The following is a 12,265-nucleotide window of genomic DNA, read 5'->3' as shown; positions in this document are numbered from 1 at the left end:
GTAAGAAGGTACGCTTACACCCTGTGAGAAGGAGACACAAGAAGGAGTGGGAAGAGCCTGTAGTGTAATGCCCGCAGCTAAAAACAACTGCGTGAAAACGTATACTCAAATATCGCAATATAGTCTTTTTCTATATAGGTTTCTATATGCGTTACTAAGGTCCGCATGGAGTTGGAGGGGGCGCGGCCTCCAGCTTCGCCTGAATTTCGGGAGAAAATTTGTCCGGGGAGGTTTTCGGAAGAGGCGCTGAATTTCGGGAGTCTCCCGGAAAATCCAGTAGAGTTGGCAAGTATGGTAATAATAAAGAAAAACTAATGAATAAAATAAACTGCCAGACACAGATAATGGCACCCACACATTACCGCTCTCCTGTGCACGCTATTGCCAACGGCTGTGTGAAGACCATGTCCGCATATTCAAAGTTCCGGGCACTCAATGCGGTTCATAAATTGTTATCAGTTCCACTCATTCAATGATTATCCGAAGAAACAGAATATTGATCAAAGTTTTTTTTCTAATCAAACTAATCAATTTTTGTTGCAGCCCAAATGTTATTCAAAGTACCAGTATAATGGAAAAAACTAGTTGCCTCTGTATTGAAACTATTATCATATCTATACACCGAAAGACTTAAATAGTTTACGAGTAATTACATCAAAATAGTATCACTGTCACGGAGATCCCCGAGCCATTTTGAGAAGATAATGAGCAAGCCGGTCACGTGATCGGTGACGTAGCAGGAATGACCACAGTTCCATTCCCTGTCAAAAACAATGCTAATCATGCACACTTTGTGGGAGCCAACAACAATTACTTTTGGAAAAATTATGATCCAGAACCATTTATTTTGGAGCTCAAACACAAGGATGATGAGCAATACGTTTTAGAAGGGGAGTGCGAAACGGATGTAGCTTTTATTAAACGCTATAGCATCAGCAGCAAAGCGAAGGAGCTAAAAATACAAACTAACCGTAATAAAATAAACACTTACTCTACAATTTCCACTCTCGCAGGGATGCCCACCAACGCAACACTTACATAATCCGGTTAAGATGAAGACTTAATCAAAATCCTCACAAAGGGTTTAAAAAAATGTTGCCGCAACTAGCGTCTTTTTGTGTCTTTTTCGCTATCTCGGATATGTAAAAGTCAACCACCCTCTCAGTCAATGGCCATGTTTGTCTACTACCAGGTGAGAGGTGCATGAATTATAATCTAGAAATGAACTTTTACCAAGTCTGAGACAAACTAAAGGAAGCATAAGCTAGCATTAGCTCACTGCTATTAATATGCCGCTAAAATAGACCGTCGGTCTTGCGTTTATAATAACAATATCACTCATATTTGGTTAATTTTCAGGTAACAACATGTAAATGGAGCATCGTTGGCGGTTTTTGAATCTTATGGCTGCAACAGAGGATCTTTGATCTGTTGGGCTAATTGTTAGCAATTTATTTAAGATTTCAAATGCATAAAAAGCCAAATATATATATGTTCTTGCTTTACATAAAGATTGTGAATGATAGACATTACATCTCTTTCCATTTTTTGCGTATTTCCAGTATGACTGATATGATGATATGGTCAGAGTGCTGTAGCGTTCATCCGACCCCGAATCTACGAAAATTGACGAAAATCTTTGGAGTGAAATCTTTAAAATTTTGGGTAAATTTGTGGCATCATTTTTTATGTTGAGATGGTGTTTTCACATGATTTGCAAATTGTAAACACAATCGTATATGGTTTAATGGATACAATGAAACACAATCATATAAAATCAACTTGTTTTTCCATTGTACTGGTAATTTAAAAAGTCATTCTTTACTAGGTATTTTGATGCACCTGGACATATCATCAGTGATGTATGACACAGTTTCCTTACTTATTTAGTGTATATACTTGATATCTGTTAATAGTAAAGACAACATGATTTTGCTAATGAATGTTTTTTAGTTTTGAAAATGTAAATTGTGCTCATTTGTTTGTTTTTAATCCAGTCAACATCCTTGCTCAGTCCACTATACAGTATACCTGCAGATGATGCAATTGCGTCACACCTCACATATGTTTTGCACACACATGCTCCTATGGGAATCCATCTTCTACGCAATATGTTGTGACTGCTGCACGTGTTGAAAAATACAGAAAAAATGATTGTGGAAAGGGGATGGCTTCTGGAGGGCACATTTACTGTATGGCCTGCTTAAAGCCCAGTAGTGTCAGCATCATCACTCTTGTTTTTTTAGTCCTGCTTGGGATTTTTACATACAGTGCTTTGCAACAAGCCGCTTTGCTAATCAAATGCAAGTAATGCATCAACACTCTTGGCTACAGTGTTTGATTTCTACCCCGCATTACAGGCAGTGTGTTTTATTTTGGCATAAAGGAAGAAGAGATAATTTGTTTGCCTGGATTAGGTAAATATCTCATAGTTTGTAGTTAAAAATACACAGAGGGTGATATACCCAGAGATGATGAAACTACTTATTCCCAAATTGGCGCAAGATCAAATATCATCTGGATTTTGTCTGCCTCCTGCAGCTCCTCTGTACTGCGTCCTTCTCTTCTTTCTATGCTTCCTCGGTCAGGTCTTTTTAATCCGATCTGTTCAGAGCTTTAAAAGAAGCACTTCCGCTCTCTCCTGCTAATTATAGAATAGTTGTTGTCAATTGTCTTTGTTAAGATGCGGCATCATGGATATGAATCAAAATCACCCAGAACCTGAATCAATCTGTCCGTCATTGGTAAGAAAACTGTTTCAAATGACGGGACTGCAAGCTCCTTAGGAAGACACACACACTTTACATAGCTTTTAAATATGCACTTAGCTGGCACTGCTCCCCTTTCTGAGAGTGTTCCTACCACATGGTTGAGTTATAGCATCAAAAACTAGAAGAGTAGGCTTCTTAAGTAGCATCTCTTGGGATATGTGACGTATCCCAAAAAGTGTGTTCACACAAGAAAAATAGATTTTGTCAACCCTCTACCTATCTGAATGTTGCAGACTCTCAAAGCTCAACTGTTAAATAATACACACGCTCCACATTCATACAATATGTGAGGGAAGTTTAATCACCCCAATGTAATGTACGTCTTTTGCTGTATCAAGACTATATTGACCACATATTGTTGAATCCAAGTACATCATTCGTTCAAACATTTTTCAATAAAAAAAAAAAAACAACTAAATACATTTTATTTAAAATGTTATTTTTCCAATTTTGCACACAGTTGAAAAATGGTCAAAACAGGTACTAGGCGTTTGAACCTTTTTATTGCAATTGCATATCTCCATTTGAGACACACTTCTACTTTGCCCTCCACCCAAGTGCAGCTGGGATAGGCTCCAGGCCACCCGCAACTCCAAATGGGACACGCAGTAGGAAATGGATACATGGATGGCATTTGAGACACCAAGTTTACCAAAAAATAGAAAAGTAGTAGACATAGAGGAAGACAAAAGGACCGAGGTGTCTAAATCATTGAGGTTATGGGATGTTTTTGTTCTCGCTAAACATTGAAGATGTTGTATAAATATAAAACTGGATGATTAGTCACATCAGGAATTAATTAACTTGTCATGAGCGTATTCACAAAAGGAGCAGGCTTGAATGACTAATCACAAACATGGATTGACTGCTTGCAGTTTACGTAACTTCGGAAAATAATAATCTTGCGACGATACTAGATAAAGATATTATTTTTTTGAAAGTAAACAAGGTAACAGTTGAAAAATACAGGGCTGGTATAGAAAAGCACTCACTACGGTCATGCCTAAATCTTTATATCATAAATAAACATACTGTATATGACCACAACTAACATGCAAATGTAGACAGAATGAATGATAGATACTTAGTTGTCACTGTAAAGCATGTTGAGTATCTAAAAACATTTGTATAAATCTAATCCATTACCAGTATTATTATATGCACATACATATACAACAGTAGTTGACCATTATAGTTTTATTCTTTCAACTTGAGGGTGCCCTGGCACACTAGTGTGCTGTGAGATAATAAGGTGTGTCATGATAATTTGGCCCATTTCATCTAAATGGTCAAAAAAATTGCTCGGTTACTGTAAATAAGTCTGTTGACCGCTAATGCCTTTGAGTGTTGTTCAATATTTTTCCACTAGATAGCAGCAGGCAGCTAAGTCAATTTAGAATCAATGAGGGCGCTTTGTCAAATGTGGATTACTATCAGAAATAGGAAAATAAAAACTCTGAACTGACGGCTAAAAATACGTTTTTTTTGTATGTCTTTGTAAGGCAATGGTACCGCAACATAAAGTCTTAGTCCATATGGAGTTCCATCGTATATCATGGCTCTATTCAGACAAACATGGACATTTTAAAAACGCATATTTTCTATTTTTATTGAGCTTATACTACGTACTCAATGTTTGGTTGGGTTAAAACAACAACATCCCACAAATTTAACTTTATTTAGAACCCTTCGGTTCTCCTGTCTTCTTCTACGTTTGTTCACCTGCAAATCAAAGTCTATGTAAAACCACTTCCGGGCAAACTTAGTGTCTCAAATGGATTTTCAAAATATACGTTTAAAAACCTGTTATTCATTTTGGCCATTTTACAACTTGGCACAAAATGAAAAATGTGGAAAACGATTTCTTATCTGATACCTTAAAGGGGAACTGCACTTTTTGGGGAATTTTGACTATCATTCAAAATTATTATGAGAGACAAGACAACAGGATGAGGAAGTAGTCCAACGAGTTGGTCAACTTTGGCATCCAATTTAGACACAAGTCGCTTGATCTGCGTTTGTTTACACCCCCCCTCCGTAACTCCAGCATAATTCATCGGATTAATCCCTTTCGAACGACAAAACATTCAGCACATTTACTATGTTTTCATAATGTCCACAGTGACTAGTAAACAGTGTTGAAGGATATAGTCGTTGTGATGAGGTTTTTTTTTTAATTCATGTATGTTTAAAATGATTAGGATTAGGAGCCATTATGGACAACACCTCCCACCCACTACACTCGGACCTTGTGGAGGGAATGAGCACGTTTAGTGGAAGGCTCGGACTCCCAAAATGTAACACGGAACTACACAGGAGGTCCTTCATACCGACTGCCATCAGACTGTATGATGCATATGTTCCTTCTTGACTGCACTTAAATGTAGAATATATGTAGAATATGTTTATATTATTTATATATTATATATAATACATATATTATATATATAATATATGTCATATATTATGTATTATTATTATTGTTTATTGTGAGCGAACTGTGGTGCTGAATTTCCCCCAGGGATCAATAAAGTACTTTCTATTCTATTCTATTCTATTAAAATGCGCAAACAATACATTTTATTTTAAATGGGCCCTTTACTACATTACATTAATACTTACAACATGTATATAAAACATTGGAGGTGTTTGGATGTTTTGTTAGAGCGCTTTAGAGGCCGAATAGAGGGATTCCATTTGGCTCCATTGAAAGTGGACTTTTGATCGCATTTACTAGTAAGAATGCATAAAAAAAAAAAAAAAAACATGTCTTACCTAGGGATTGTGAATGTTGGCAAAACTCCCTAAAAAAGTGCAGTTTCCCTTAAAGTCTGGACACAGATATTGAAAAAACAAGTTATTTTGTTTATTTTAGTTTTGGGTTTAAAGCTCACTGGTGAAAGGAGGACTCAAGGCAGAGTTGGCAGAACAGACTGGTGGGTTTATTCCAGGGAAATATTCCACACACAGGAAGGAAGTCCAAACAAAGCCAAAAGGTAAGAGAGGTGTGAGGCAAAAGGCAAAGTCAAAGGTCAGGCATGGTTCAGTAACAAAAAGGCAAGAGTACGTTAGAATGTGGCATGAATGGCAATAAACTCGCAACCAGACTGAAAGACAGGAGAGTATATAATTGAAGTGAGTGATATTTATATAGCACTTTTTCTCCAGTGACTCAAAGCGCTTCACATAATGAAACCCAATATCTAAGTTACATTTAAACCAGTGTGGGTGGCACTGGGAGCAGGTGGGTAAAGTGTCTTGCCCAAGGACACAACAGCAGTGACTAGGATGGCGGAAGTGGGAATCGAACCTGGAACCCCCAAGTTGCTGGCACGGCCACTCTACCAACCGAGCTATACCGCCCAAAGAGCTATATAAGGAAGAAGAATACTGAGTTGCATCCCAAGAACATGGGGTGGAAAAACTTTGCTTTGGGGCAGTTTTTCTGCTAAGGGGACAGGACAATTGATCCGTGTTAAGGAAAGAATGAATGGGGCCATGTATTGTGAGATTTGAATGGTGAGAGCTTTGAATGGTTGACCAAATTCCCACAATGTGAATTCCTGGATTTTTTTTTTCACATTCTGTCTCTCACAGTTGAAGTGTACCTATGATGAAAATTACAGACCTCTGTCATCATTTTAAGTGGGAGAACTTGCACAATCGGTGGCTGACTAAATACTTTTTTGCCCCACTGTACACCCAACACTACATAGGCGAGGAAGTGGCTTATTATCAGGTAGATGCACATTAAGACCCAAGAGTGGCTTTGCCACTCTCCAGATCTTAATCCTGTTGAAAATCTTGGGAGGGAGCGGAAACTTCAAGTTGCCAGGCGACAGGCTCGAATTTATCATGATTTGGAGAGTATCTGTAGAGCAGTGGACCAAAATCCCTCCTGAGATGTGTGAATGACTACAAGTAACTTGTGATCTATGTGCTTGTAAACAAGGGTTTCTCCATCAAATACGAAGTCATGTTTTGCTTGGGGATCAAATACAAATTAATTTATAACCTTTTTCTAAACCTGCTTTTAATATGCTGTTTTCATTTGGTAAACTTAAGATACCAAAACTATACACTGTTCATGTCTTAGTAAGAGGTTAAACGTACACAATTAGTAAGTATTTTGTTTTGTTTCTTAACATTTAATGCAACCTACTTTATATTTAATCACAATGTACTTGCTAATTGTTTCTTAGGTCATTTCTCTCCAGGGAGCTAAATGTCAGTAAGACCTACAGGAGGGGGGCTCCATAGCAGGGAGGCTGTCCTACTTATCCGTGCATTTATGAGTTGTGATGTGGAGTAACATACATGTCCACACAGACGCAATCACACAAAGACACGCACACACATCCAAACATATGCATGCATGCACGCACACACACACACACACACACACACACACACACACACACACACACACACACACACACACACACACACACACGCACGCAGATGAAAGATGTTAAGATGTTGGCTGGATGAAGCAGGAAAGGATGGGAGAGTGAAGAGGAGAGCAAGATGATGAGTTTTGACGAAGAGGAGGGGAAGGAGATGGCATAATAGTGTTTGCAAGTGTGAAACGAGGCAACTCTGCCTTCCAGGGCTTTATTGAAGCAGCTAGTCACATTGTTAGGAGCCATCTGTCCAAGCATTCGGCAGGCTCGTTCAAAAGATGTTGGCACACATTCACATATACTACCTGGGTGAAGGGAGCACAATCATTTGTGTTCTGAATGACTGCTCTCAGGGGGAAAAAGCAAGAAATATTTATAAGATGTGACGTTAAGTAATGGTCATGGCCAGCAACTGAAACAGTCAGTAAACAATTTAATAGGGCTGTCAACTATTTACATTTTAAATCGGATTAATCACATTTTTGCATTTTGCTTTACTACGATTCATCACATTAAATTACTTTATTGTGATATAACTTATTTTCACAATGACATACAAGAACTTTTTAAAAGGTTTTCACTTCAATGCACGTCATATATTTGTTCAAAACAGTTTTATCTGTGTAAAAGTTCTGTGTTTTGAAGTGAAATTTCCCAGCGAGTCCACTCGTCTTCACTGATGTATTGATTGACCTTATCACTGACCGTGACCATCTGCAGTTAAAGGCCTACTGAAACCCACTACTACCGACCACGCGGTCTGATAGTTTATATATCAATGATGAAATATTAACATTGCAACACATGCCAATACGGCAGGTTTAGTTTACTAAATTACAATTTTAAATTTCCCGTGGAGTTTCTTGTTGAAAACGTCGCGGAATAATGACGTGTGCGCGTGACGTATTAGCGCAGCACCATCTGCGGCTAAAAGTCGTCTCTGGACATCTGTGTTGCTGAATCTTTTGCAATTTGTTCAATTAATAATGGAGAAGTCAGAGCAGAAAGATGGAGGTAGGAAGCTTTAGCCTTTAATCACACAAACACACGGTGTTTCATTGTTTAAAATTCCCAGAGGTGAAGCTTTACGATGGATCAGAGCGGTCAAGCAAACATGGTTCCCGACCACTTGTCAACCGGCAGGTTTCGCTGAGAAAATTGTCGTAAAAAGTCACCTCTTGCAGCTGAGCTTGCGCCGTCCATGCAGCTGCCGTCGAATTCCCTCAGAGACTGGCGTCAAGACACCCGTCGACACACCCCTCCGATTATCAGGTACTATTTAATCTCACTAAAACACAAGCAACGCAATAGAAGGATAAGGGATTTCCCAGAATTATCCTAGTAAATGTGTCTAAAAACATCTGAATCTGTCCCGATGCAATCGCCTTTTTTTTAACTTTATTTTTTTAATATATTTTTTTTATAGTCCTTCGCTATCAATATTATCATCTACGAATCTTTTATCCTCGCTCAAATTAATGGGGAAATTGTTGTTTTCTTGGTCCGAATAGCTCTTGCTGCTGGATGCTCCCATTATAAACAATGTGAGGACGTGAGGAGCCCTCACCCTTGTGACGTCATCGTCTGCGACTTCCGGTAAAGGCAGGGCTTTTTCATTAGCGACCAAAAGTTGCTAACTTTATCGTCGTTGTTCTCTACTAAATCATTTGAGCAAAAATATGGCAATATTGCGAAATGATCAAGTAAGACACATAAAATGGACCTGCTATCCCCGTTTAAATAAAAAAAATCTCATTTCAGTAGGCCTTTATGGTAAAGGCGTATGTGTGGTCAAAATAAATAAAACAATTAATCTGCGTTTACACATGATTAATGCGATAACGTTTTGTGACTAAGTGTTGGGGTTAAAGTATTATATTTGACAGCCCTACTATTGAGTAATACAAATTGTGAAAGCTGTACTTAAGCTCTTAAAAACAAGGGATGTGCCGATCAATGGGCTACCAATCAGTATCGGCAGATTTTTGTGATAAAGTTAATCAGCAGTTAATTGTATATCTCCATACATAGTGTGTAGCCGTGTTCCTAAGGTAATAATCAGCTCTATTACGACAAATAAACTGCATTTTTTAAAATATCTTAAGTATCATCGTCACACCTTACACACTCAGAGCAAGCCAGGAGTAGGCATTCTCATAGCTAAGCTAAGTTAGCCGCTAAACAAGCAAGAAATAACACAAAGAAATAAGTGAATAGGAAAGTTTAAGAAATGTAAATGAAACTGAATTACAGCAGAAACTACCGTATTTTTCGGACTATAAGTCGCAGTCTTCTCCACAGTCAAACTACAAAAAAAAAACCGTGACTTATTGTCCGAAAAATACGGTAAGCAGTTATTCCGCCTGATTGCAGCTGAGATAGGCTCCAGCGATCCCCCGGGAACTCAAAAGGGACAAGCGGTAGGAAATGGATGGAAGAATGGAATTACCAATTACAAGAGTCCAGAGAGAAGATAGTATAACAACAACGTTAGTGTGTTAGCATTGTCACAGTCAGTAAACGATACATGCGACACCTATGAAACTGTATCAGTATATGATCTTTGCCAGAGTGATTAGGTTGATATTTCAATGCACTATGAACCATTTTTACATTTTTTTTATTAGTGTTTACAAATTCTGAGAATAAGTCACTGAACACAGTAGGAATTTGAGGACAAAAGTTATTTCGATGAGTAGTGGATAGTAGTTTTTGTTTTTTTAGTTATTGCTTGCTATTGACTTTGTTTTGCTTCAACAATTGTATATAATAAAGGAGAATAAGGGGCTTCACGGTGGCAGAGGGGTTAGTGTGTCTGCCTCACAAGACGAAGGTCCTGAGTAGTCAGGGTTCAATCCCGGGCTCGGGATCTTTCTGTGCGGAGTTTGCATGTCCTCCCTGTGAATGCGTGGGTTCCCTCAGGGTACTCCGTTTTCCTCCCACTTCCAAAGACATGCACCTGGGGATAAGTTGATTGGCAACACTAAATTGGCCCTAGTGTGTGAATGTGAGTGTGAATGTTGTCCGTCTATCTGTGTTGCCCCTGCGATGAGGTGGCGACTCGTCCAGGGTGTACACCGCCTTCCGCCCGATTGTAGCTGAGATAGGCACCAGCGCCCCCCGCGACCCCAAAGGGAATAAGCGGTAGAAAATGGATGGATGGAAAGGAGAATAAGGAAGTAGTTTAAAACATGTTCTGATGATGTTAAATTGTCAATATCACTGACCAGAAACACACTTACAAAATGTAGTTAATACATGTGATTTTTATCAGTATTCGTATCGGCCGATCTCACTCAAGCATGATCAGTATAGAAATTGTCAGCAAAAATCCCTGATCTGAACATCCCTATTACTAACATGTAAATACATAAACCACGCTCCATGGTAGTTTTGAATAGGACATTTTGAAAACTACATTCTTTCTTTAAAGTGAAATATTATTTTCTTCATTTAGTTATCCTCCTACCGGGCAACCTGAATTAACATTGGTTAGAGAAAAATAAACAACATTTAAAAAAAACTCAGTGTCTCACCGCATGTCACTGCTATTTACCAGAACCCCCCCGAGCCTCAACCCCTGCTGACAACTGCATTGACCTTTATAGAATAGGAGAAGCCACCTATGGATCATCACCTTCAAAATCCTAGATAAGCAATTTTCCATAAATAGCTCCTCAGTATGGGCAGTGATTGCTTTGCATTATATCATTTCATAGGTTAATCGATTGATCAGGGAGGGAAGTAAAAGTGTTATTGGTACAAGGTTCTTGTTAGAACCATTGGCAAGATGCCCACATGAGACCTAATGGGACCATATCTGCTCTATGCGGAAGAGATGCTGTAGTTGACGGTAATAAACCATAATTCCCAGCTCCTCTGACAGAGTTCTCCACTTTATCACATGCTGTTTGGACAATTGTAACTCCCTGTTCTAAGCAGCAGGCTTCCATCCGTTGCTTTCAGATGGTCCAGTATGCAGCTGTACTCCTAATAACTGGTACGAGCAGCGTGAGCACATCACCCCTGTGTTGACATCGTCCCACCGGCTTCCTGTCACTTTTAGGATACATGTCTTAGTGGTCTGGCTCCCTTTAACTATGTGCATTTTTTTAGCCATAAACAAGGTCCATCAGAGTGACTGGTTCTTGGCTTGGGTCATCGATCTCCCAGCCACGTATTGAAAATTATTGGAATTTCCACAACCATGTAAATTATCCAAACACTCTTTGATTGGCATATTTGTATGTGAAACCTCTTAAAGGGATCCTATTAAGCAAAAACAACTTACTTTCCTTGTGGTACCTGTTTTTGAGTATTTGGGATTTGCATAAGTCCCGAAAGAGCCTGAGATAGTTATGTAGCAATCTTGACTTGTTCCAAACTTGTCCCAAATGATAAGTGATTAAAAACTACAACATGGATGATGGGATGGCGACACAGTCAAAGTAGGTTTGGCTTGGAGGTCCTCTGCACTTAAATAAGACCCACAAAGCGACAGTCAGTAAGCGGTTTGAAGATCGTTTGTAAAACAAAATCTTCAGAATTTTGATCAAAGCACCATTATTACATACAGACCACGAGGCAGTGTTTTAAATGTAGAAAGAAAAAAACAGACATCACGTCATTCTCACAATGACTATGTTTCACTGTCAGTTCATTTTATTGGTAAAGGTCAAACTCAATCATTGTCCAAATATTTCAGGATCTAATTGTATATTCTATAACTCCAAGGTAATGGCTTTATCGAAGGGAAGGAGTTAGAGAGTTTCTTTCGGGAGCTGGAAACAGCCCGCAGAGGATCTGGCGTGGTGAGTTACGTAGCCAAGCATTTAACACACTGCAAACACTTCAGTCTAAATAACTTCTGTTTTGCAGGACCCATCAAACCCAACATTCAGAGAAACGATGAAGGAGTTCATGCAGAAGTTTGACAAGAACAAAGACGGGAGGATTGAGATGTCCGAAGTAAGACTGGATGTGGTTTGACTATTTGGAAAGATTTCAGATAATTTGTCGGTTAACCAGTTAGCTTACTAAACATTTCTAACCACGTAGGCTGTATCGTACAACAGGAAAATGCCACCTGAA

General features: G+C 38.8%; 1 protein-coding gene across 1 annotated transcript in view; it reads left to right on the top strand.

Annotated features, from left to right (window-relative positions):
• The window catches only part of calb2a (calbindin 2a), a 73,795-nt gene that overhangs the window by 4,029 nt on the left and 57,501 nt on the right, over window positions 1–12,265 (top strand). Inside the window, exons 2-3 of the mRNA XM_061917440.1 lie at window positions 11,909–11,985; window positions 12,053–12,142. Of these exons, the coding sequence (XP_061773424.1) occupies window positions 11,909–11,985; window positions 12,053–12,142 (167 nt within the window). The remainder of the gene's footprint in view (window positions 1–11,908; window positions 11,986–12,052; window positions 12,143–12,265) is intronic.

This window comes from Nerophis ophidion, linkage group LG12 (genome assembly GCF_033978795.1).
Source record: "Nerophis ophidion isolate RoL-2023_Sa linkage group LG12, RoL_Noph_v1.0, whole genome shotgun sequence".
Classification (NCBI taxonomy): Eukaryota; Metazoa; Chordata; class Actinopteri; order Syngnathiformes; family Syngnathidae; genus Nerophis; species Nerophis ophidion.
This window is presented reverse-complemented; position numbering and strand designations above follow the sequence as displayed.